Here is a 26,369-nt window from a genome sequence, read left to right as displayed (position 1 = left end):
TTTTTAACTTTTTTTTTTTTGAGATAGGGTCTCACCCTGTCACCCAGGCTGGAATGCAGAATGGTGTGATCATGGCTTGCTGAATCCTTGACCTCCTGGTTCAAGCGATCATTTCACCTGAGTAATTGAGACTACAGGCATGCACCACCATGCTTCGCTAATTTTTTTTTTTTTTTTTTTTGCCTGGCTAATTTTTAAAAAAATTTTTTTAGAGACCGGGTTTTGCACTGTTGCCCAGGCTGGTCTTTAACTCCTGGGCTCAAGCAATCCTCCTGTCACAGCCTCCCAAATTGCTGGGATTACAGGCATGAGCCACTGCGCCCGGCCTAATTTTTTTTTTTTTTTTTTTTTTTTTTTTTGAGACGGAGTCTCACTCTGTCACCCAGGCTGGAGTGCAGTGGTGCAATCTTGGCTCACTGCAAGCTCCGCCTCCTGGGTTCACACCATTCTCCTGCCTCAGCTTCCCAAGTAGCTGGGACTACAGGCGCCCGCCACCATGCCTGGCTAATTTTTTGTATTTTTAGTAGAGACGGGGTTTCACTGTGTTAGCCAGGATGGTCTGGATCTCCTGACCTCGTGATCTGCCCGCCTTGGCCTCCCAAAGTGCTGGGATTACAGGCGTGAGCCACCGCACCCAGCTATTTTTTTAACTTTTAAAAACTTTTTATATATATATTTTGAGACAGGGTCTTGCTCTGCCACCCAGGCTGGAGTGCAGTAGTGCGATAATGGCTCACTGCAGCCTCGACCTCCCAAGCTTGGGTGATCCTCCCACCTCAGCCTCCTGAGTAGCTGGGGCCACTGGGGTATGCCACCACGCCTGGCTATTTTACATTTTTTGTAGAGACTGAGTTTCCCTGTTTTGTCCAGGCTGGTCTTGAATTCCTGGGCTTGAGAGATCCTCCTGCCTCGGCTTCCCAAAGCTCTGGGATTACAGGCATGAGCCACTGCACCTGGCAAATTTTTAAAAACTTTTTGACTCTTTTTTTTTTTTTGAGGTGGAGTCTGGCTCTGTTGCCAGGCTGGAGTGCAGTGGCGCGATCTTGGCTCACTGCAACCTCCGCCTCCCGGGTTCAAGCGATTCTCCTGCCTCAGACTATCAAGTAGCTGGGACTACAGATGTGCGCCACCACACCCAGCTAATTTTTGTATTTTTAGTAGAGACAGGGGTTCACCATGTTGGCCAGGATGGTTTCGATCTCTTGACCTTGTGATCTGCCCGCCTTGGCCTCCCAAAGTGCTGGGATTACAGGCATGAGCCACCGCGCCCTGCCTTTTTTGATTCTTTTGTAATAACACTTAGCTTAAAACACAAACACATTGTATAGCTGCACAAAATATTTTTTCTTTATATCCTCATTCTATGCTTTTTCCTACTTATTTTTTTTAATTTTAAAAACTTTTTTGTTAAAAAAGAGACAAACACACACATTAGCCTAGGTCTGCACAGAGTCAGGATTGTCAATATCACTGTCTTCCACCTCCACATTTGTTTTTTTTTTGAGATGGAATTTCACTCTTGTTGCCCAGGCTGGAGTGCAACGGCATGATCTTGGCTCACTGCAACCTCTGCCTCTTGAGTTCAAGTGATTCTCCTGTCTCAGCCTCCTGAGTAGCTGGGATTACAGGCACCTGATACCACACCTGGCTAATTTTTTTGTTTGTTTGTTTTTGTTTGTTTTTTGAGACGGAGTCTCACTCTGTCGCCCAGGCTGGAGTGCAGTGGCGTGATCTCAGCTCACTGCAAGCTCTGCCTCCCAGGTTCACACCATTCTCCTGCCTCAGCCTCCCAAGTAGCTGGGACTACAGGTGCCCGCCACCACGCCTGGCTAATTTTTTGTATTTTTTAATAGAGACCGGGTTTCACCGTGTTAGCCAGGATGGTCTTGATCTCCTGACCTCGTGATCTGCCTGCCTCAGCCTCCCAAAGTGCTGGGATTAGAGGTGTGAGCCACCGCGCCTGGCCAAATTTTTGTATTTTTAGTAGAGATGAGGTTTCGCCATGTTGGCCAGGCTGCCCCCTCCACATCTTGTCCCACTGGAAGGTCTTCAGGGACAGTAACACACATGGAGCTCTCATCTCCTATGATAACAATGCCTCCTTCTGGATACCTCCTGAAGGACCTGTCTGAGCCTATTTTACAGTTAACCTTTTTTTTTTTTTTTTTTAAATAAGTAGAAGAAACATACTCTAAGAGAATGATAAGAAGTATAGTAGGGTAAATGCCAGGTGTAGGAATTTTTCAGCTTCATTACAATCTTATGGGACCACTGTTGTATATAATAGTTTCTTGTTGGACAGAATATCATTATGCAGTGCATGACTGTACCATAGGCTGGGGGGCTTAAACAACATAAATTTATTTTCTCACAGTTCTGGAGGCTGGAAGTCCAAGATCGGAGTGCCTGCATGGTCAGCCAGGATGGTTCTGCCGAGGGCTGTCTTCCTAGCTTGTACACAGCCACCTTCTTGCTGTGTCCTCACGTGGCAGAGACAGACAGAGATAGAGAATGAGGTGTGGTGGAGAGGGAGGGAGGGAGAGCGAGTGTGCACAAGCTCTCTGGTGTCTCTTCTTATAAGGGCACTAATCCCATCACAAGAGCCACCCTTGGGACCTCATCTAAACCTAATCACCTCCCAAAGGCCCCATCTCCAATTACCATCACATTGGGGTTAGAGCTTCAACACGAACTTTGGAGAGACACAGTCTGGTCCACAGCACTCCTTTCTCTCTCACCCTCATACCTAATCCTTCAGTAAATCCAACAGGATGTACCGCCTACCTTCCAAATACATCCGGAACCTGACTACTTCTCCTCTTCGCCACTGTTACCTTGACTATCTGCTCTTGCCTGGGTTATTGCAGTGACCTCTTGACTGGTCACCTGCTTCCACTGGCTCCTACAGCCCATGATCCCCAGGCGGCCAGGACTTTAACATAACAAATCGGATCATATGACTTTTCTGCTGTTGACCCCTTAGTTGCTCCCCATAATCCTCACTGTGAAGTCCCTGCTCCTCACTGCGCCCTGGGTGCACTGGCCCAACTGCCCCTCCTCCCAGCATGCCCCTCTCAGAGCTCGTATTCCAGCCACAAGCTGCTGAGAGCCAACAGCTGTTGCCAGACCTTGAGGACTCATCATCTCCATCCTGTCTCTTCCTACCCTGCATGTGCTGTCTGGCACACAGTAGGTGCTCACTCAACACATGTTTGTTAAATGAAGGAAGGCTTTGTCTTCTTCCAAATCTCCTCTGTTCAAGAGTTGTTATGGACTGGACACATAATTGCAGCCCTTGGGGAGGCTAAGATAGGAGGATCATTTGAGCTCATGAGTTCAAGACCAGCCTGGGCAACATGGAAAAACCCCATCTCTACAAAAAAATACAAAAATTAGCCCAGAAGGTGGCTTGCGCCTGTAGTTCCAGCTACTCGCTTGGGAGGCTGAAAGTGAGAGGATCACTTGAGCCCAGGATGTTGAGGCCGCAGTAAGCCAAGCTGTGATCGCACCACTGCACTTCAGCCTGGGTGACAGAGTGACACCCAGTCTCAAAAAAAAAAAAAAAAAAGGTATTATGTCACTGGGGCTGCTGGTCTGATGGTCCTTCCTGAATGTGCCTATCCTAGGCCCCCAGCCCCTGCTGCCACCTCTCTCCAGTCAATGACAGGAGAGTGCATCGAGACTCTGCCTGCCCCCTCCATCTGTTCCTATCCTCAGAGACACTATCACCCCGTAGTGTATTGGAGCCAGCCACCCATTTGCCCTCCCTGCTCAGCCAATCAGAACAAGAATAATCAGCACATCGGTTGAATGCTTACAAAAATGCCAGTGATCTACATCAATTATTTGGAATTGTTATACTTCCACAAAGGAACTGTGTTATTACTCCTACAGATAAGAAAAATGAGACTCAAAGAGGGCTCAATTACTTGCCCAAGGTCATACAGTAAAGATGTGATGGATGGATGGATGGATGAATGAATGAATGAATGAATGGATGAACAAGAGCCTTATTGACTCTGGTGCTTTGCTCTTTTTCTCTCTTTCCAACATAAACACTGGGGGTGGCTCCATGGACCTAAAGGAGCCAAGTGGCTTTGGAGATTCCTAAGCCAAGAGAGCAGGAGGTTGGGAGGAGTTGACCCTGGTAGAAATCAGCTCTGAGCAGCCCCAAGTTACTCAGTAACCTCAAATACTTGGTCCCCAGGGACAAACTGGCCAATCTTGGCCAGGGCAGGCAGCAGACACTGGTTCCCCTTGGCCACCCTTCTGGCGCTCAGCTGGTCACAACTGGAATCTGGAGATGGAAGGTCAAAGATGGGACAGACCTCAGGCCAGGCAGAATGAGAGCTGATGGTGGAGTCAGGGGCTTCTCAGAGGAGGCCTGGAGTGGAAGGAGGAGTGAGAGATGAAGCCCTCACCGTTCCTTCAGAGCTATCAGGGCCAGAGGAGGCAGGGGGAAGACCAAGGGCCTTGACATCACTTCACAATCCAAAAGGAAACCATGGACTAAGGCTCTCCATAGTGTTTGGTAGGTGGTGGTCCGGGGGGTCCTCTAAGATCCTCTCAGGTGGCAGCCTGGCAGGGGAGTCCTCAGACAGGTGGGGGAGCCAGGGAGGGAACCCTCAGAAGGGGAGGGCTGTCAGGGTCTTGCTCTCTGCTGGACCAGGGCTGATACCAGCTCAGCTGGTGCTCACTAGCTGTTGAAATATCAAGATTATCCCATTCAAGTTGGCAAGTAGCTGTTGCCCGAAGGTCTCTAAGTGTACCCTCCAGAGACTGGCCCAGCTCTCCTGGGCCAGGGGGATTCCTTTAGATCTCACCATAATCCAGCAACGAAGAGGTTAACACCTACCAGGCAGGGGGCCCCAGGACCGAGCCCTGTTTTATACCTTGACTAGAACCTGTGGTTGTAGCCCCAGACCTGGCCCAGGGTTGGTGCTAAATGAGTATTTGTTGAGTGAATGAATGAGCAACAGAGGAGAGAGAATCAGAGACCCAGAGGAATTAAAAGAGACTAAGGGCTACAACACGTGACAAAGAGATGGAGGAGGCTGGAATCAGGGAGGCAGTTCCCAGAAGATGCTGGGAAGGCCCAGCCTACTCCTCCTTGTTTTCCGTGGTTTGCAGCTTTTGAAGGCTCTTCCCATCCCAGGGCCTGTCCAGTCCCTGATTGGACAGCCCTGAGCAACCCTCCACTCCCAAACAGAACTTAGGCAGTGTCTTGGGGCAGAAGGCTGGGCCTGGGTGGAGCCTCCAGATGCTGAATCATTATACAAAGTATTCTGACCTGATATACCCATTGCCCCAGGAAGGGCTAGAAAACAAGCTTCCAGCTGAGCAGGTAGGGACAGAGAGTCTCTCTGGGACAGAGGCCACTGAGGGCCAGAAAGCCCACCTGGCCAACCGGGCACAGTGCTACCAGAGTCTGCCACCCAGAGTCGGACTCCTGGCTGGCACCTGAGTTAGGGAAACTGGATACCTAGAATCCAACTGCCCTCCAGAGCCCACTCTGTGTCAGAGGCTGGAGCCCCTGAGGGGAGGTAGAAGTGAGCTGGGGAAGGGGCAGCAGGAAAGAAAAGGAAGAGGTTAGGGGCTCTACTCTTGACCCCATCCCTGCCCATTCCTGAGAAGGAGTCCTACCCTGCATCTGTTCTGGGGGGAGGCTGGCCCCTGGGGACCTAGGCCATACTCATGGGAGTGGCAGCTTTTCCTTCGGACTGGGGTTTGGGACACCATTACAAACACCCACGGGTTCCTTCCACACTATGACTCCCTCAGACAGGCGGGCCTGGGATGGGCTGCCGCTGCAGCATAGACAGAGAGCCTCCCCTCCCACCAGCCCCATGGAATACTTGCCTTCACCCTGTGGAGGTGTCAGGTGTCAGAACCAATAGTGCCAGGGTTCCACACCTATTTAGAACCCTTCAGTGGCCCAGCACCCACTGAGTAGAGGCCCTGTGCCTTAGCAGGGCCTTCAGGGCCTTCCCAGCACTGCCCCCAGCCTCCCCTAGCCTGAGTTCCTGAACACACGGGATGCTTACACTGCCAGGCTCAGTCTATGTTGGTCCCACTTCTTATAATGTCTCCTCTTCCTTCTTCACTTGTCCAATTCATAGATTGTCCTTCCAGATCACCTTCATACATTCATTACCTTCTCAGGAAGCAATTCTCCATCTCAGTCCCCTCCCTTACCTCTATCCCTGGGGTCTCTGCAGCCCCTCCTCCTGGACCCCTGCAGTCTCTGTTCTTCTCTGGGTTGGTCGCTTATCCCACTGGTAATCAAATTTCTTCCTAAGTGTCTGTCTCCACACCAGACAGTGGTTCCTGGAGGGAGGGGCTATCTGGTTCATCTCCAAAGCCTGCCTCACAGTAAGTGTTCAATAAATGTCTGTCTCCTCCATGTCTGTCTCCTCCATGTCTGTCTTCCGGGCCCCCAGTGGATGCCAATCTTGCTTGGGTAATGAGGAACTCTGGACTTGGAATTGAGAAGCCCTCCTTGGATTCAGCCTCCCTCCGCTCCAGCTGCAGAGGCAGCCCAGGCTCTCTCACATCCACAGTGGGCACGCAGGGAACCTGGGTGTCAGTGTGGCCCCTGCCCAGCCTGCTTCCCTGTGGTGTGGTACAGATTGGGGGTAGGAAGGGGGAGAGTCCCTTACCTTACACCACTTGGAGCGGTGTAAGGGACTCTACTGCAGAGGCCCAGATGCCCCAGACTGGTTAATCATCAGTGCCTGGAGAGCACTATTTATCTCTGTTTTTCGTCTCTGCTTTTTCAGTAGGGAAAAAGATTAAGTAACCCCTAACTCTCTCTTGTGTTAACCCTAGAGGGACCAGACCAGGGTTTTTTTTTGACAGAGTCTTGCTCTGTTGCCCACTCTGGAGCACAGTGGCACGATCTCGCTCACTGCAACCTCCGCCTTCTGGGTTCAAGCGATCCTCCTGCCTCAGCCTCCCGAGTCGCTGGGACTACAGGCACACCACCACCATGCCCAGCTAATTTTTTTTTCTTGTATTTTTAGTAGAGACAGAGTTTCACTATGTTGGCCTGGCTGGTCTGGAATTCCTGACCTCAAGTGATCCACCCACCCCGGCCTCCCAAAGTGCTGGGATTACACGCGTGAGCCACCATACCCGACCCAGACCTGGGTCTTTAAGGGCCACTTATTCCTTGGGAGACACTCTAAAGTAACATCATGTATGAGGGTGCGGGTTCTCCCACCCCCAGGTCCCACAGCTGTGCCCTATCAGGGCAGAGCACATGGCGTCTTTCCAGGGTCACGTCCAAGGACCTGGCACTGTAACAGTGCCAGGGTCAGCGCCAGGACTGTGCGACTCCCTTCCCCAAGTCTTGGCCCTACCTTGGGCCGAGGGTCCAGGACCCCCCCCGACGCCCCGCTCCTGGTCCCCGGGGCCCTGGGCCTGCGGCAGGTGAGGGCGGGGCCTCCGTGGGCAGGGCCTCTGTGGGCGGGGCTCCGTGAAACCTGCCCTGCCGCCGGGGATTGTCTGCCAAAGCCTGCGAGCGCCAGCCGAGATCGCAGCCCAACCCATGGCCGGGTCTCCTAGTCGCGCCGCGGGCCGGCGACTGCAGCTTCCCCTGCTGTCCTTCCTCCAGGGCGCCACTGCCGTCCTCTTTGCTGTCTTTGTCCGCTACAACCACAAAACCGACGCTGCCCTCTGGCACCGGGGCAACCACAGTAATGCGGACAATGAATTTTACTTTCGCTACCCAAGTGAGTGCGGGGTGAGGGCGCGCGGGAAGCAAAGACCCCAAGATTTGCAAAGACCCTCCGGTGTCTTGGGAGGGAGCATTTGGGTGCCCGCATTTAGCTGGGCAGCCATCTCGCTCTGAGGTGGAGGGGCTCTGGGTTTAGAATCTCACCCTTTCACTAGTGCCTGCTGTGATCCAGGGTACCGTGCTGATACATATGCCTTACCTCACTTAGTCTTTGAGATAGACAAAGGTGGGGAAACTGAGGCTTGGTTAAGTGGCTGATTCAGGGTCACACAATTACAAGTGGGGGAGTTGGGATTGGAAGCCAGATCTGGAGCCCCAGCTTTAACCATCCTCTTGTCCCACCTCTCAGTTGGCCTAATTGGGCTTTGCTGGGCTGTTCCAGAGACTGCCTTTCCTAGGGGCTCCACCTTGAGCATGGGAAAGAGAATCCTGCTGCGCAGGGAAGGTAAGAGTGGGGTTGTGAGAGGTCATAATGGCAGGTGTTAGGTATGAATCGCCCACACATGTAGGCAGCCAAGACCAGTTGGGATCAGGCATTTTTTTCCCCAGTCCCTCAAAACTGGTCCTTTCAGAGACAAAGAGAAAATGAGGCAACTGGCCAGTCGTGGTGGCTCACACCTGTAATCCCAGCATTTTGGGAGGCCGAGGCAGGCGGTTCACCTGAGGTCAAGAGTTCAAGGCCAGCCTGGCCAACATGGTGAAACTCCATCTTTATTAAAAATACAAAAATTAGGCCAGGCGCGGTGGCTCACGCCTGTAATCCCAGCACTTTGGGAGGCCAAGGTGGGTGGATCACGAGGTCAGGAGTTTGAGACCAGCCTAGCCAACATAGTGAAACTCCTGTCTCTACTAAAAATACAAAAAATTAGCTGGGTGTGGTGGTGGGCGCCTGTAGTCCCAGCTACTTGGGAGGCTGAGGCAGGAGAATCTCTTGAACCCAGGAGGCAGAGGTTGTAGTGAGTCAGGATTGCGCCACTGCACTTCAGCATGGGTGACAGAGCGAGACTCCATCTCGAGAAAAAAAAAAAAATTAGCCAAGTGTGGTGGCGGGCACCTGTAATCACCGCTACTTGGGAGGCTGAGGCAGGAGAATTGCTTGAACCCAGGAAGTGGAGGTTGCAGTGAGCCGAGATTGCACCACTGCACTCCAGCCTGGGCAATGACAGAGTGAGACTCTGTCTCAAAAAAAAAAAAAGAAAGAAAAAAAGAAAGAAAATGAGGCACCCTCTACCTGCTAATCACAGAGCAGCAGCCCCCAGACTTGGCAGGAAGCATAGCAGCGTCATTAGTCCATTTCACAGAGGGGGAAGCTGAGTCTCAGAGGGGTTGTGAGTTGTTCACGATCACCCATCATGTGAGTGGCAGAGCTGGAACTAGAACTCAGGCATCCTAAGCTTTTTGCCCCACAAGTCACCTGCCTGCTGACAAGTTTTAATAAAGAGAGAGTTAACCTCTCACCCCCACCCTCGGCGCCATGGGAATAGAGCCTCACCTTCAAAGGTCATAGGATCAGAAGGAGGTAGGGAGACGTGGAATTAACTGATTGATTGAAACAGGGTCTCACTCTGTCATCCAGGCTGGAGTGCAGTGGCATGATCACGGTTCATTGTAGCCTCCACATCCCAGGCTCAAGCAATTCTCCTGCCTCAGCCTCCCAAAGTGCTTGGATTACAGGCATGAGCCACTACGCCCGGCCAGACCTAGAATTTAAATCGAGCTCTGCTAGATGCCAAAGCCCCAGCTTTAACAGCTGTCTTCTCCCATAATCTTGTCTGGTCCAGGAGTTATCTAGCTGGGTTGCAGAGGGACAGCAAGGGAAGGTGGGAGAATAACAGGTGGCTTTGGAGAGCTTTATCTTCTCTCCAATCAAAGGTGCTTGGGGCTGGGCACTGTGGTTCACGCTGTTATCCCAGCACTTTGGGAAGCTGAGGTGAGAGGACGGCTTGAAGCCAGGAGTTTGAGGCCAGCCTGGGCAACAAAGTGAGACCTCATCTCTATAAAAAATTAAAAAATTAGCCCAGTATAGTAATAAGCTCCTGTAGTCATAGCTACTCTGGAGGCTGAGGAGGAAAGATTGCTTGAGCCCAGGAGGTTGAGGCTGAAGTGAGCTGCAATGGCACCACTGCACTCAAGCCTGGGCAACAGAGCAAGACTCTGTCTCAAAAAAATAAAAAAGCGCATGGATTTGGTGGGGGTGGGGTGGGGTTGGCATCAGACTCCGTCCCACCCACACAGGCATCCTCTAAAGGGGATGTTGAGAGGTTGCCTTATTTCTTCCTCCACCTCCAGCTGGAACAGCCCCTCAACTCTCAGAGCCCAAAAATAATTTCTCATAGTGGAACGTTCCCAGAGAAGGAGATTTCTTGATGTTTAGACTCCAGTTGAAAGGCCAGAGCCTTGAGTTTTGATTCCAAACAAACCTGGGGTGGGAGATGTAAACACTTATACCACACAAGTTCTGGACTGGTTTTGGCATGTAATGGTCAGGAGCCCTTGGACCCAGCACCCTTCCTTATCTTGCTGTCCTTGAACACAAGAATAGACATGGATTCTCTTTACTGTTTGCACAAGGAGAAAAGCAGCCAGGCAGTGAGGCTAAAAGAACTTAGGGTGCTGGCTGAGTTTTAAGTGATGCCTCTCCCTTTCTGTTTTTTTTTCCCCCCATCATCTCAAATGTTTATAATTTATTTGTGTTGGGAACATTGAGTATCCTCCTCCTGTTTGAAATGATATAATATATTATTGTTAACTACAGTCACTCTACAATGCTATAGGGTCCTCAACACCTAGGCTGGTTAGGAAGGGGGGGGGGCGCACAGCAGGAGGTGAGTGAATATTACTGCCTGAGCTCCGCCTCCTGTTAGATCATGGCTGCATTAGATTCTTATAGGAGCGCGAACCCTATTGTGAACTGTGTATGTGAGGGATCTAGGTTGTGCACTCCTTATGAGAATCTAATGGCTGATTATCTGAGGTAGAAAAATATCAATCTGAAACCATCCCCCACCCCCCAACCATTTGTCCAGGAAATTGGTCCCTGGTGCCAAAAAGGTTGGGGATCGCTAGGTATAGATCAGTAGAACTTATGCCTTCTATCTTAGATGTAATTAACTGTAATTTTGTATCCTTTAACAATCTCTCCCTATTCCCCCTTCCCCCACTCTTCTGTCTTTATTATACTTTGTTCTACTTTTTACTTCTATGAGAGCAACTTTTTTTTTAGCTTCCACATACGAGTGAGAACATGCAGTGTTTAACTTTCCATTCCTGGCTTATTTCACTTATAATGTCCTCCAGTTCCATCCATGTTGCCACGAATGACAGGATTCTATTTTTTTTTTTTTTTTTTTGAGACGGAGTTTCGCTCTTGTTGTCCAGGCTGGAGTGCAATGGCACAATCTCGGCTCACCACAACCTCTGCCTCCCAGGTTCAAGCGATTCTCCTGCCTCAGCCTCCCGAGTAGCTGGGATTACAAGTGTCCGCCACCACACCTGGCTAATTTTGTATTTTTAGTAGAGACGGGGTTTCTCCATGTTGGTCAGGCTGGTCTCAAACTCCCGACCTCAGGTGATCTGCCTGCCTCGGCCTCCCAAAGGGCTGGGATTACAGGCATGAGCCATTTCACCTGGCCAGAATTCCATTCTTTTTTTATGGCTGAATAGTATTCCACTGTGTATATATACCACATTTTCTTTATCCATTCATCTGTTACTGTTTTAGGTTCTGTTTGATTTGGGGAGTGGGTAGGTCTGGAGAAGCAGTGCAGGGTTGGGGACATTTAGTGTTCCAACCCTAGGGCTGGCAGCTGCAGACCTCTAATTTCTTTTTTTTTTTTTTGAGACAGAGTTTCACTCTTGTTGCCCAGGCTGGAGTGCAATGGCACTATCTTAGCTCACTGTAACCTCCACCTCCCGGGTCAAGCGATTCTACTGCCTCAGCCTTCCTAGTAGCTGGGATTACAGCTGTGCACCACCACACCTGGCTAATTTTTGTATTTTTAGTAGAGACGGGGTTTCGCCATGTTGGCCAGGCTAGTCTTGAACTCTTGACCTCAGGTGGTCCACCCACCTCGGCCTCCCAAAGTGCTGGGATTACAGGCGTGAGCCACTGTGCCCGGCCTCAGACCTCTAATTTCAGCACATATCCAGCCCTCTTCCAGGGCCTTGCTAACTCATTTCCTATCTGCCCATGCATATGGCACCAAAAAAAAGCACAAAAGCATGCTTCTCTCAAAGTTACTGATTGCATTCTAAAGTTCAGTAATTGAGCCAGGTGTGGTGGCTCATGCCTGCAATCCCAGCTACTCATGAGGCTGAGGTGAGATGATTGCTTGAGGCCAGGAGTTTGAGAGCAGGCTGGGCAGCAACATAGTGAGACTGATATCTCTACAAAAATAAATAAAATTCAATAATTATTTTCTGACTTGTCGGTGCCTTGTCAGATTCCACAAAAAAAAGGGGAGCATAATTTTTGTTTTGTTTTCTTTTTTTTTTTTTTGACACGGAATCTCACTCTATTGCCAGGCTGGAGTGCAATGGCGCTATCTCGGCTCACTGCAACCTCCACCTCCTGGGTTCAAGTAATTCTTCTATCTCAGCCTCCTGAATAGCTGGGACTACAGGCACACGCCACCATGCCCAGCTAATTTTTGTATTTTTAGTAGAGATGGGGTTTCACCATGTTGGCCAGGATGGTCTCGATCTCTTGACCTTGTGATCTGCCTGCCTCGGCCTCCCAAAGTGCTGGGATTACAGGCATGAGCCATCATGCCCGGCCCGTTTCCTTTATGATCAATCTTTCTACAAGAGATTTGAAGTCATTTACAACCAAAACGTGTATAAGAAAAGCAAAGGAGAGAAGCAGAACGTAAATAATGAACCACATACAGGGCCTACAGTTGTCCAGTTGTGATTCCAGTGGAACACTGAGCTCCAGGCAGCCAAGGAAGCCTCACACATGCAGTTCTTTGACTCTTCCATGCCTGTCTTCCTTGCTCTGTGAGAGCACGGACTGCCTTGATGACAGCTACATTCCCAGAGCCCAGTCCATGGTGCTCAGCACCTCAGCTGCCTGAAGGTGGGAAAGCAGACCAGTTCCTGGGGGAAGTGGCTGGGTGCTGTGGCTTATGTATGTAATCTGAACACTTTGGGAGGCCAAGGCAGGTGGATCACTTGAGATTAGGAGTTTGAGACCAGGCTAGCCAACATGGTGAAGCCCCGCTTCTACTAAAAATACAAAAAGTAGCCAGGCAGGGTGGTACATGCCTGTAATCCCAGCTACTGGAGAGGCTGAGGCATGAGAATCACTTGAACCCAGGAGGCGGAAGTTGAAGTGAGCTGAGATCACACCACTGCACTTCAGCCTGGGTGACAGAGCCAGACTCTGTCTGAAAAAAAAGAAAGAAAATTTTCACGTGAAGCTATAAAATTGGGGTTTAGGGTGATAATAGCCCATTTCTCAATAACATATTTACAACCAATGCAGTAACAGTGCTCATGACATGCTTTCTCTGGTGTTTCTTGATTAAAGTAAAAAATATAGCATGGTATTACTATGTACATAGACCCAAGACAAAGAAAAGAGGACCAGATGGTTGGGCTGAACATCAGACTAGGTTGATTCAAACCTTATTTACAAGTTTACAAATAGATGGGAGGGGGGCAGTTACAGAACGAGGTAATCACTAAAGCAAAGTATTTGCATTTACCTCTCTTTCATTCATTTTTTTTTTTTTTTTTTTGAGATGGAGTCTTGCTCTGTAGCCCAGGCTGGAATGCAGTGACATGATCTCGGCTCACTGCAAGCTCCGCCTCCCGGGTTCATGCCATTCTCCTGCCTCAGCCTCCCAAGTAGCTGGGACTACAGGCGCCCACCACCATACCCGGCTATTTTTTTGTATTTTTAGTAGAGACGGGGTTTCACTGTGTTAGCCAGGATGCTCTCAATCTCCTGACCTCGTGATCTGCCCGCCTCAGCCTCCCAGAGTGCTGGGATTACAGGTGTGAGTCACCATGCCCAGCCAACCTCATTTTCAATATTACTATATGTTATTATTTTTTAGAGATGGGGTCTCACTCTGTCACCCAGGCTGGAGTGCAGTGATGTGATCGTAGCTCACTGTAGCCTCAAACTCCTGAGCCCAGGCGATCCTTCTGCTTCAGCTTCCTGAGTAGCTATAGGCACCTGCCACCATGCCAAGCTGATTATTATTATTGTTTTATATAAATGGGGGGGGTCCACTCTGTTGCCCAGGCTAGTCTTACTCTCCTGACCTCAAGCAGTCTTCTCCACTCAGCCTCCAAAACACTGGGATTACAGGTGTGAGCCACTGTACCCAGCCTTATATATTATTTTTATCGGGTTAGCTTTTTATGCAGAGTGGTACAGAATAGAAACCAAACAGAAAAGGCCCCAAATCTTCCTGCCCATAAACCTCACTGACTCTTTAAAAATTTCAAGTAATTCATCTATAAAGTTAAAATATTCAAACTATAGAAAGAAACTAAAAAGTAAAATCATCCTTCCCAGAGTCACCATGCTGCACAACTCCAGGGGCATCATTTGCATTGAAGTTGTGCAACACAGCAGCCTTGTCTCCTTCTTCCTTCAATTCCTTTTCTCTGAGGTCATCTCTGTTAACACTTTGAAGCTATTTCCTAATTTTTTTTTTTTTTTTGAGACAGACTCTTGCTCTGTCACCCAGGCTGGAGTGCAGAGGTACGATCTTGGCTCACTGCAGCCTCTGCCTCCTGGGTTCAAGCAATTTTTGTCCCTCAACCTCCCGAGCAACTGGCATTACAGGCACGTGCCACCATGCCTAGCTAATTTTTGTATTTTTTGTAGAGACCGGGTTTCGCCACGTTGGCCAGGCTGGTCTCGGACTCCTGGCCTCAAGCAGTCCACCCGCCTTGGCCTCCCAAAGTGCTGGGATTACAGGTGTGAGCCAGTGTGCCCAGCCTCCTTAAAATTTAAAAAAAAAAACTGGGCACAGTGGGCCTCACCTGTAGTCCCAGCAACTTAGGAGGCCAAAGTGGGAGGACTGGCTGAGTACAGGAGTTTGAGGCTGCAGTGAGCTATGATCATGCCACTGCACTCTTCCCTGGGTGACAGAGCGAGACATCTAGTAATAATAATAACTTTAAAATCCTCAAAAGGAAGAGGTATGGTCTCTGAAGTATGAGGGTAGATGTCAAGAAGGACTTTATAGCAGAGAGGAAATGTTGAAAAGAAGTCTGTAGTGGGGAGAATTTTAAGCATGGAGAGAGTCAGGGACTGCAGCAGAAAAGAGCACAGGTTGGACTTCCAGCCAGTCTGTTGTAAGAGACCCAGGGATGGGGCAAATGAATAGAGCAGAAGGCTTTACTCCCTTGCTCTGACATGAGGACAGCAGGGATGTCGGGGTCCCACTGCTCCAAGCTGGCCAGCTCTGCGCAGGTGGCTCAGGGCTGGGAGCCCCTGACATGCCTGGGGAGTTTTATAGGCTCGGCTCAAGGCAGCCCTGGCTGGTGAGAGCCAGGGGCACTGTCAGGGTAGCTGACTGGATTATGGGCTATGGCTAGAGCAGCCCCCAAGTGCCCCACCTGTCCCTGCCCACTGCAGGCTTCCAGGACGTGCATGCCATGGTCTTCATGGGCTTTGGCTTCCTCATGGTCTTCCTGCAGCATTGCGGCTTCAGCAGCGTGGGCTTCACCTTCCTCCTGGCCGCCTTTGCCCTGCAGTGGTCCACACTGGTCCAGGGCGTTCTCCACTGCTTCCGCGGTGGCCACATCCATGTTGGCGTGGAGAGGTGGGCAGCTGCCACCTACCCAGCTCCCCAAGGTTCACTCGGGAGGCCCCTGCCCGTGGGCCCCAGATCTAGCCCTGTCCTTCAAGTCTGCTTCCTGACTCATGATTCTGGGCGTCACTTGGTTTCTCTAGGTGTCCTGCCTGTCCTTATTGCCTGACTTCCTCTCCCATCCTTGACCCTCACACTCAGCCCCACCTCCTCATTGTTTAGGGCCCTTGTTCCCCAAGAGCTGCGAGAAGGGTAGACAGCTCTGGTTCTTCTACCTATTGTGGCCTTTGTCAGCTGAGTCACAGAACCTCCTTGAGACTCGATTTCCTCATCTACAAACAGGGCCAGGTGATCCCTTCCAACTCCAGGGAGGAGCTTGAGCTCCTTGTCTTCTCTCCAGAACTCCAACCCCACCCCACCCACCACATCATGCTGTCCTGGCTTCATGCCAGGCAGGAGCCCAGAGGCCAGCCTCTCTGACCCCTCTTGTGCTCCCACTTCTGCCCCATCCCCAGCATGATCAACGCTGACTTTTGTGCGGGGGCCGTGCTCATCTCCTTTGGTGCCGTCCTGGGCAAGACCGGGCCTGCACAGCTGCTGCTCATGGCCCTGCTGGAGGTGGTGCTGTTTGGCATCAATAAGTTTGTGCTCCTTCATCTCCTGGGGGTGAGAGTCTGGGGAGGGATGGAGTGGGGGGTGGGGGGTGGTCAAGGTCAGCCTCTGAGCCAGGAGCCTGGGGGCGGGGGCGGGGTGCTGCCTCTCCACCTCACCCTACCTCCCCAGGTGAGAGATGCCGGAGGCTCCATGACTATCCACACCTTTGGTGCCTACTTCGGGCTCGTCCTTTCGCAGGTTCTGTACAGGCCCCAGCTGGAGAAGAGCAAGCACCGCCAGGGCTCTACCATTCAGACCTCTTCGCCATGATTGGTGAGGCCTTCGAGGTGCGGTAGCAGCGGAGGGGGCTGGTCTGGAGGCCTCTGATCTGGGCCAGAGGTGACTGTCTCTTGGGGTGCTGACTGCAGTCCTGGGGTTGTGCCTGGGCATTCACTTCCCATTTGGATTCTGCTGTGAGAGCTCTGGGACCTGCACTTATCATTCTCAACAGTTTTATGACAAGTTCTTAGAATTCAGCCCTGGGGAATGCATATGCCCTGGGTCCTTTCTAAATCCATCTCCATCCCACTTAAAACCTTCCAGGGCTCCCACCAGCCACAGGTTAGAAAGTGGCCTCCTCAGCTGCCACGTCAGCCCCTCCTCCTCCTCCTCGCTGGCTCAGGCTCCAGCCAGACTCAGCTTTTGCCTGCCCTCACCTCCAGGCCTTTGCCTGTCTGGTTCCGGGCAAACAGGCAATCTCTGCTGGTCCCTGGTGCTGCCTTCCGCCTCCTAAGGATATTTCCTCCTGGCAGATTCCCGATGCCTGGAAGCCCCTGCACTCTCAGGCGGGGATAAGGAGAGGAAGGGTCTTGGGTCACCCCGGGGACCCACAGGAGCTAGGAGCCCTGTCATCACCACCTGCTTCTTTTTTTTTTTTGAGACGGAGTCTTGCTCTGTTGCCGAGGCTGGAGTGCAGTGGTGCGATCTCAGCTCACCACAACCTCTGCTTCCTGGGTTCAAGCAATTCTCCTGCCTCATCCTCCCGAGTAGCTGGGATTACAGGCGCGTGCCACCACATCCGGCTAATATTTTATATTTTTGGTAGAGACAGGGTTTCACCGTGTTGGCCAGGCTGGTCTCCAACTCCTGACCTCAGGTGATCCACCCACCTCGGCCTCCCAAAGTGCTGGGATTACAGGCGTGAGCCACTACGCCCGGCCACCACCACCTGCTTCTAAGCATGTGCCTCCACCTCGGCTTCTGTTCCTCTATTTTCATAACTGCAGACAGAAGGCAAATCCGTATTTTTAATTTTTTTTTTCATAGAAGGTATTGAATAGGGACTGAAGTACCTATTGCTATATGAAACAGAGAGGCTGGCTTAGGATTGCTCAGCACTGCTGGGTCGGAGTACAAAGAACCCCAGGTCAGCTGAGGCCTCTTGCCCTTTGAGACCCAGATAAGTTTGCCTTGAATTCCAAAGGCTTCCCCAAGTTTTCCAGGCATTCCCAGGAGACTTACATTCTCAGCTGTCTGCCTCCCAGCTCCTGGATTTTAGTGTCACCCAGACAGGAAAGAGGCCCCTTCCTGGATTCTCCCATAAACGCTCCGCCTACAGGATGCAAATGTGAGTGTGGGAGATTTTACTTAAGATTGCCGGGCTGCTGGGAGAAGCCCCACCCAACAGACTACTCAGGACATGGTGGTCCCTAAGCCTCCCACCTTGCTGGCTTACACCACAGGGTCCCCAGCCTTCTCCTTCACCTTGTTGTTTGGGTCCTTCTCTCTCTCCCTCCAGGATGGACCTGGGAACCTCATGCAGGAAGGCAGGGTAAATGGGCTCCCAGTTCTTTCCCAAAATGCACGGGCCCAGCCCATTCAGTACTCAGCAAACAGTGGCCTCTCCCAAACACTGAAGGGTCCACCCTCTCTAGGAGAGATTGAGGTTATCATTGTTTTCCTGATATGTGTATCAAGTACCCAGCACAGTCCCTGATATGCAGTGGCCTTTGCCTTTTCTCCTTTCCTTTCTTTTTTTTTTTTTTTTTTTGAGATGGAGTCTTGCTCTGTCTCCCAGGCTGGAGTGCAGTGGCGTGATCTCGGCTTACTGCAACCTCCACCTCCCAGGTTCAAGCAATTCTCCCGCCTCAGCCTCCTGAGGAGCTGGGATTACAGGAGTGCGCCACCATGCCTGGCTAATTTTAGTAGAGATGGGGTTTCACCATGTTGGTTAGGCTGGTCTTGAATCTTGGACCTTGTGATCCGCCTGCCTCGAGCCTCCCAAAGTGCTGGGATTATAGGCGTGACCCACTGTGCCTGGTCTTCTTTTCCTTTTTTGATACTTAAAAAATGCCAATGTTCTGGCTGGATGCAGTGGCTCACACCTGTAATCTCAGCACTTTGGGAGGCTGAGGTGGGCGGATCACCTGAGGTCAGGAGTTCGAGACCAAACTGGCCAACATGGTGAAACCCCCCCATCTCTACTAAAAATACAAAAATTACCTGGGTGTGGTGGCGGGCGCCTGAAGTCCCAGCTACTCGGGAGGCTGAGGCAGGAGAATCACTTGAACCTGGGAGACGGAGGTTGCAGTGAGCTGGGATCATGCCACTGCACTCCAGCCTGGGCGGTAGAGTGAGATCTTGTCTCAAAAAAAAAAAAAAAAAAAATTCAACGTTCCGTGGTTTTCAACCAAGTAGTTTCTTTTTGTGCCAGTGCCCTTCAACAGCTGCCATTTGCTGGGCGTTTTGTGCCTGCTAGGTCATGGGCTATGCATTTATGTGCATTGCCTCATTTAATTGCCACTTGATGAGGTGGTGGTGTTATTATTATTATTATTATTATTATTATTATTATTGAGATAGGGTCTGGCTCTGCAGCCCAGGCTGGAGTATAGTGGCATGATCTCAGCTCACTGCAACCTCTGCCTCCCAGTCTCAAGCGATCCTCCTGCCTCAGCCCCCCAAATAGCTGGAACTACAGGCATGTGTTACTATGCCCAGCTAATTCTTTTGTATTTTTGGTAGAGATGGGATTTCACTATGTTGTCCAGGCTGGTCTCAAACTCCTGAGCTCAAGTGATCTGCCTGCCTTGGCATCCCAAAGTGCTGGGATTACAGGTGTTAGCCAAGGTGCCCAGCCCAAGGTGGTATTATCAATCCCACTGAACAGATGAGGAAACTGAGGCTGCTGAGGGTAGGTGACTTGCCTGCAGTTATACAACTTGTACCTTGCGTGGGAGCCACTTCCTTCTTCTCACTCCGCCTGCCTGTCCACCATCTAGGGACCATCTTCCTGTGGATTTTCTGGCCTAGCTTCAATGCTGCACTCACATCGCTGGGGGCTGGGCAGCATCGGGCGGCCCTCAACACATACTACTCCCTGGCTGCCAGCACCCTTGGCACCTTTGCCTTGTCAGCCCTTGTAGGGGAAGATGGGAGGCTTGACATGGTATGGAGAAGAGGACTTGAGAGAGGCAGAGGGGGTGGCCTGGGGAGGGGAGGAGAGGTCTGAGACCCTCAAGAAAGATTCTCCTGGGGAACAGATAAGGGCACAGGCATAGGGGCTCCATCTGTGCTGGTGGCTATGGGGTCAGAATGGGAGGCGATATGGTAGCAGGACAATGAGAGGTTAGATGGCAGAGGGACTTCCAGAAGCAGTAGGTGTCACTGTAGTGGGTAGGGTTGGGTTGCTGTGGGTGTGACGATCTGAAAGGGCCTCCAATACCTTGCTCCTCCCTTAGGTCCACATCCAAAATGCAGCGCTGGCTGGAAGGGTTGTGGTGGGGACCTCAAGTGAAATGATGCTGACACCGTTTGGGGCTCTGGCAGCTGGCTTCTTGGCTGGGACTGTCTCCACGCTGGGGTACAAGTTCTTCACGGTATAGATGCCTCTTGGGGCCTGGGCAGAACATGGAGTCTTCGGTACTTTTCCTCCGCCTCTCCAACAGGACGAGGTGGTGGGGAGTGGGCACAGGAGACTCATGATCTGTCTTGCCCTCCAGCCCATCCTTGAATCGAAATTCAAAGTCCAAGACACATGTGGAGTCCACAACCTCCATGGGATGCCGGGGGTCCTGGGGGTCCTCCTGGGGGTCCTTGTGGCTGGGCTTGCCACCCATGAAGCTTACGGAGATGGGTAAGTTTCCTCCCAACCCACACTGCAGTCATCATCCATCTGGAATGACCTCTGTCATTCTCTTTCACTGTGTGTGACCAAGAAAAAAGAGTGAATTCATTCATTCATCCATATTCTGGGAGCAAAGGAAATTGGAGTTAACAAAACCAACCCAGAAACTGCCCTCCTGGTCCTCTATCAAGTGCAGCAGAAAGTCATGGAACAAATGACTTCAAGAGTGTTACTTGTTACTGAAGGGTCAGTAAGAGATAATGACCCTTAGGATCTATTTTTGCACATCAAGGGTGGGCAAAAGCAACACGCAAATGGAGTCTTGAAAGGTGCCTAGGTGTCTGCTGGCCTACAAGGGTGGGAAGGTGTTCCAGGCTGTGGGCCTGGCTTGAGCAGCAGCCTGGAGGTGAGACTCAGCCTGGCATGCACCCTCGAGACCCTCTTGGCCACTTCCTGTTCCCCAGTGTGAGTTCCAGTGCCATGAGCAGCCCTGGCCCCGGGCTGCATCCTTCTCTCCCCCTATCCCTGCCTTTCCGCCATCTGGTCTCCCTGCAGCCTGGAGAGTGTGTTTCCACTCATAGCCGAGGGCCAGCGCAGCCACGTCACAGGCCATGTACCAGCTCTTCGGGCTGTTTGTCACACTGATGTTTGCCTCTGTGGGTGGGGGCCTCGGAGGTGAGTAACCTTGGATTTTCTAGAGGAAGGGGCATGGGATCCTATAAGCCTGACATGAATTCATTCACTCATAGATATTTATGGAGCATCTACTTTGTGCCATAAAGTAGGGATTGGGTTGTGGGTTAAGGGGTAACCAACCTCCTGCAGGCACAGAGGTGCATGCAGGTGCTTGCTCCTTTCTGGTGCCGAGGGTGGCTGGGGAGTCCGCCAGGGGTGAGTGAGGCCGTCTCTTACGTGTCTATGCTTGCCTGTGCTGCTCCCTCTGCCCACTAGAGGGAAGCCCAACCTCAGGCTGAGGCCTAGAAGGGGACGGCTGTGCCATGTGGGGCAGGGACGAGGAGGGGAGGAGACGGCCTGCCACCTCCAGACCCCAGTGTGAAAACCTTACACAGAGGCACACTGTCCATGGCCCTGGGTCAGGCAGTCGCTCTTCATGTTTGGCCTTAGTCTTTTTGGCCTTCAAAATAAAACCTGATTCAGCATCCCCTCCCTTCTGCTCTCACCTGGAGATCTCCTTCCTTCCCTCCCTCCCTTCCTCCCTTCCTTCCTTCCTTTTTCTTCCTTCCTTTCTTTTTCTTTCTTTCTTTTTTTTTTTTTTTGATGGAACCTTGCTCTGTAACCCAGGCTGAAGTGCAGTGGTACAATCTCAGCTCACTGCAACCTCTGTCTCCCGGGTTCAAGCCATTCTCCTGCCTCAGCCTCCAAGTAGCTGGGACTACAGGCGCCTGCCACCATACCTGGCTAATTTTTGTATTTTTAGTAGAGACAGGGTTTCGCCATGTTGGCCAGGCTGGTCTCAGACTCCTGACCTTAGGTTATCTGACTGCCTCGGCCTCTCAAAGTGCTGGGATTACAGGCGTGAGCCACTGCACACGGCCTATTTTTTTTTTTTTTTTTTTTTGAGACAGAGTTTTGCTCTTGTACCCAGGCTGGAGTGCAATGGCATGATCTCAGCTCACTTCAACCTGCACCTCCCGGGTTCAAGCGATTCTCCTGCCTCAGCCTCCCAAATATCTGGGATTACAGGTTCCCCCCACCACACCCAGCTAATTTTTGTATTCTTAGTAGAGATGGGGTTTCACCATGTTGGCCAGACTGGTCTCGAACTCCTGACCTCAGGTGATCCACCTGCCTTGGCCTCCCAAAGTGCTGGGATTATAGGCATGAGCCACCACACCCTGCCTAATTTTTGTATTTTTAGTAGAGATGGGCTTGCTTTCACCATATTGGCCAGGCTGGTCTTGAACTCCTGACCTTAAGTGATCCATCTGCCTCAGCCTCCCAAAGTGCTGAGATTATAGGCGTGAGCCACTGCGCCCGGCCACAATAAGCATTTTCTGCGCCCCCTCCTGTGTGGGAGGCCACAGAAAGCTCAGCAGCTGTGGTTCATGATGGAATCAGGAACTGGTCTATCACCAACTGCACACACTTGAGCAAATTATTTAACTTCTCTGAGTCTTGTTTCTTTGTTTGTAATACAGGAATAATATTGGCCTCGTAGGGTTGTTGTGATTACTCAGGAAAGCAAGACTAGTCAAGCACTTTGCACAGGGCCGGGCACATAGTAGATGTTCAACAAATACCGCTGTGTTTTGCTTGCACAGGCATCATATTGGTCTTATGCCTCCTAGACCCCTGTGCCCTGTGGCACTGGGTGGCACCCTCCTCCATGGTGGGGGGCAGAGAAGCCTCACAGATCCTCCCCTACCACCGCCAGGGCTCCTGCTGAAGCTACCCTTTCTGGACTCCCCCCCAGACTCCCAGTGCTACGAGGACCAAGTTCACTGGCAGGTGAGACATCGCTGGGCCCTCACACCCTCTGAGTCTCCCTTCCCTGCCTCGCCTCCTGTGGCCCAAGTTGCCTTCTTCCTTCCTTGCTGCTCCTTCTCCTCTGGGGTACACCCCTGAACTGTGGCTTCCAGGCTCCTGGAGCTACTCTTTCACCTCTACCCACTCCTGCCTTCCAGGTGCCTGGCCAGCATGAGGATAAAGCCCAGAGACCTCTGAGGGGGAGGAGGCAGACACTCAGGCCTAACCCACTGCTGGCCCGTGAGGACACGTTCCTTTTCGGAGATGCTGACTGGCTGCTACTAGGAAGTTCTTTTTGAGCTCCCATTCCTCCAGCTGCAAGAAGGGAGCCATGAGCCAGAAGGAGGCCCCTTTCCACAGGCAGTGCCTCCACAGGGAGAGAGGCAGCAGGAGGCTGGGAGATCTTGGGGAGTGGGGCCATAACTGGGTACGGTAGGGGGAACCTCACCAGATGCCTGACCCGACTGCCCTACCAGCCTGCACATGGGTAGAAGAGGCCAAATTGAGGCACCCAAGTGATCCACTGGCCCCACGTCACACAGTTACAGTGAAACCCAAGCCAGGCCTGGTTGAGGGTGATAAACGCCACCATCTCTAAGGGTTCTGACTCCTTGTCTTTGTGCCCTGGGAACATAAGAAGTTTCTCTTACCTTCTAACTCACAATGGTAGAACCTCCTGGAGGTTCCTGGAGAGGCAGGAAAGGGCTTTAGTGCTGACAAATTCCTGATTCCTGATCTGTGGCAGTCCCTCTCCAGTGCCATGTCCTGCTAGTGCCCTGCCTAGGCTTGCCTGTCTCCAGGCACAGGGAGTTCATTCTCTCCCAGAAAACAGGATTTTTTGTTACAGGATGTCTTGGGCTGCGGGAGAGAGTTCTTCCCATTCCAGAACTGCTGCTACTCTGACCTTCAACTTGGGCAGCCTATGAGCAGAGAAGGAAGAGCGTGTCCACAGGGCCCAAGGGAGATATAAGCTGTTTGCCACCAACCCTAATAAGCTAGAAGCAGCCAGCACCTAGTTGCCACTTATGTCCCTGTCCTGAGACTGAGGAGTGGGGAATAGTAAGGGCATCATTGTGTGGATTAGGCCTGTGGCAGAGAAGATTGAAAACGACCCCCCGCCACGACCCCCACCCAGGGGCCTCTGTTGTCCTGAAGTCATTTGACCACCAGAGGGCGCACCAAACCCAGAAGAGGAAGATGCCGCCTTTATGCCCCTCCTTGGTCCTCTATGAAGAATGAAACTCCTTCCTGCAGCCTAACCCCCTTCCTGTCTGCGTCAGCTCTGGTCCTCATGCATTCATGCCACAAACCTTTTTTGAGCTCCTATCCACCACTACATGTCAGGCAGATGCCAGGGGTTTCAGATCTCTCATCCAGCAGAAATCCATCCCTCCAAATAGACTGGAGCCCCCTTTCCAACACTGAAGGACTGGGACCCCCTCCGCCTTCTCCTGCCCTTCCCCTAGGCTTCTGACTACAGCTATTTCTCCCCTAAAACCAAGACCAATCAGACTTAGGAACCCAAGGAGGAAGTGGAAAGATTCCTGGGACCTAGCCCTGGAATGAGGACAAAAGGTAACCCCATCAGGCTCCGTGCTCACCGTAGCTGGAGGGACTGAGCTGGGCTGGTTGGACAGGCCAAGCACTGAGGTGAGGAGAAGGAGGTTGAGGGACAAGGCTTCCGTGGAGCCATCACTCATGTGGCCCAATTGTGCCGCTGTCTCTTCAGTTCCCCTCCTTCCTCCACAGCCCCCCATGCCCATTGTTGGCTGTGGTAGGTGTATTGGGAGGAGACCCTTGTGTGGAGGCAGAAGGATGACTGCTGGGATCACAAAAAGATTCCTGGTCACTGTCAGCCCTTGCTAAGAGGAAGGGAGGAAGTTTGGGAGAGCTGAGGCCCCACCCCCCATTCTACCTATGGGGCCTCAGTTCCCAGCTCTGTTCTGCGTGGGCCCAGATACAGCCAGCTGGCCTGTTCTTCCCGAGAGTTCTCAGAGATCTGAAAGAAGACTTTCAGGAAAGGGAGATTCAAGGATAGGGTGAGACCTCTCCCTGCCCCAACCCATTCTGGGTGAGGAAAGCTACAAATCTTCATTTATTCATGGCACCAGCTGGATGAGGTGGCTCACACCTGTAATTCCAGCACTTTAGGAGGCTGAGGCAGGAGGATTGCTTGAGCCCAGGAGTTTGAGACCATCGTGGGCAACATAGTGGGACCCCATCTCTATAAAAAAATGAGCCAGGTGTGGTGGTCTGCACCTGTAGTCCCCACTAATCAGGAGGCTGAGGCAGAAGGATCGCTTGAGCCCAGCAGTTCATTGCAGTGAGCCATGATTGCTCTACTGTACTCCAGCCTAGGTGAGAGAGACCCTAGCTCAAAAAACAAACAAAAATTCATGGCACTAACATTTTACAACCTGACCCTTTCCCTCTGCTGGCCGATTCCTTCCCGACTACAACCAAATCTTCCCCAGGCCTGAAAAAATGGGCAGCTCTAGCCCACACTGGTCATTGCTGGGGGGAGCGGCCCCTCTCAATCCAGAGAGGCTTCCTGGAAAAGGGACAACTGAGCCCTCTTTAGGAGAAGGCAGTTGCCCAGCCAGGTTCCACAGGACAAAAGGATATAGGTCTCATCATAGGCTGCCAAGATGTCCTGAGAAAGGGGCAGGGAGACAGCTAACCCATAAGAGGTGGCCCTGTGTGCCCCGTAGACAGATAGTTCCAAGCTCTGTCACCTCCGTGAAGCCTCCCATGGCCCAGGCAATGATGCTGATCCCTGCCTCAAGCCCCTGCACCCTGATCCCATTCTCGTTCAGGGGACTGTCTGCCCAGGACTGAACTTTCCTAAGCTAGGCCCTTGGTTTTTCACTCTATTTCCTCCTCTCCCTCCCACTACTTTACCTTGAGTGCTGGGATCGTCTCATCATGGGCCCTCCAGACCTTGTTCCACTTCATAGGACTGAGCCATTCTTTGTGGTCTGGGTGTGGGTGATTATCCCGTCACTGATTTCAGTCAGGGAGCGCAGAGGGCAGGAAAGACAGGTACCCTTAGCGCCCCTGCTCAAATGCGACCAAGCCCTTCCCTCCCCTGGAGTCCCTGCCTCAGCAGCATTGTCCCCCACATGGTGGCCCATCTATTCAGGCTGGGTCAACAGGGGGACAACTAGCAGGTCAAGGAGGTGGCAGGGACAGGGGCCAAGGGGGCTCCTTCCTCACCCCTTCAGGACAATGAGGCCTCTGCCCCTCAGGGACAGCCCCTCTGATCAGCACTATTATTCCTCTCAGTGCAGGACAATCGGACACTTGCCCGCTCATGAACTCTGTCTGTCCAACCCCAATGCCTGATCTCTGGGGACAATGATGGACGAGGACACGGCCCCTGCCTGCCTCCCAGAGAAGACTGTTGCGGGGAGACAGGCTGCACTGGGGTCAGGGTGGAATCCCGCGGGGCCAGCGGCGTTGAGGGAAGGTTCTCCGGCAGCAGCCGCTGTTCTGGCTTGGCGCAAGTGTGTGTGGAAGACAGCAGGATTTCCTGCCCAGGGACATCTGGATAGGAGGCCCAAGGTCCCCAGGAGCCCCCAGGTGCTTCTGCCCTGTGTGGCCAGAGCCCCCTCGGCCAGGAGTTAGAAGCTGCTCCTCTGACCTCTGG

General features: G+C 51.9%; 1 protein-coding gene across 1 annotated transcript; it reads left to right on the top strand.

Annotated features, from left to right (window-relative positions):
- The first annotated feature begins 7,394 nt into the window (after positions 1–7,394).
- Positions 7,395–23,302, top strand: RHBG (Rh family B glycoprotein). Its single transcript, XM_003775545.4, is given in 13 exon segments — positions 7,395–7,733; positions 15,339–15,525; positions 16,029–16,179; positions 16,297–16,408; positions 16,411–16,440; positions 19,389–19,555; positions 19,848–19,985; positions 20,109–20,242; positions 20,789–20,827; positions 20,829–20,908; positions 22,629–22,702; positions 22,879–22,918; positions 22,921–23,302. Coding segments are annotated over 13 exon segments (1,362 nt in total). The 5' UTR covers positions 7,395–7,549; the 3' UTR covers positions 22,947–23,302.
- The last annotated feature ends 3,067 nt before the right edge of the window (positions 23,303–26,369 follow it).

This window comes from Pongo abelii, chromosome 1 (assembly GCF_028885655.2).
Source record: "Pongo abelii isolate AG06213 chromosome 1, NHGRI_mPonAbe1-v2.0_pri, whole genome shotgun sequence".
Lineage (NCBI taxonomy): Eukaryota > Metazoa > Chordata > Mammalia > Primates > Hominidae > Pongo > Pongo abelii.
This window is presented reverse-complemented; position numbering and strand designations above follow the sequence as displayed.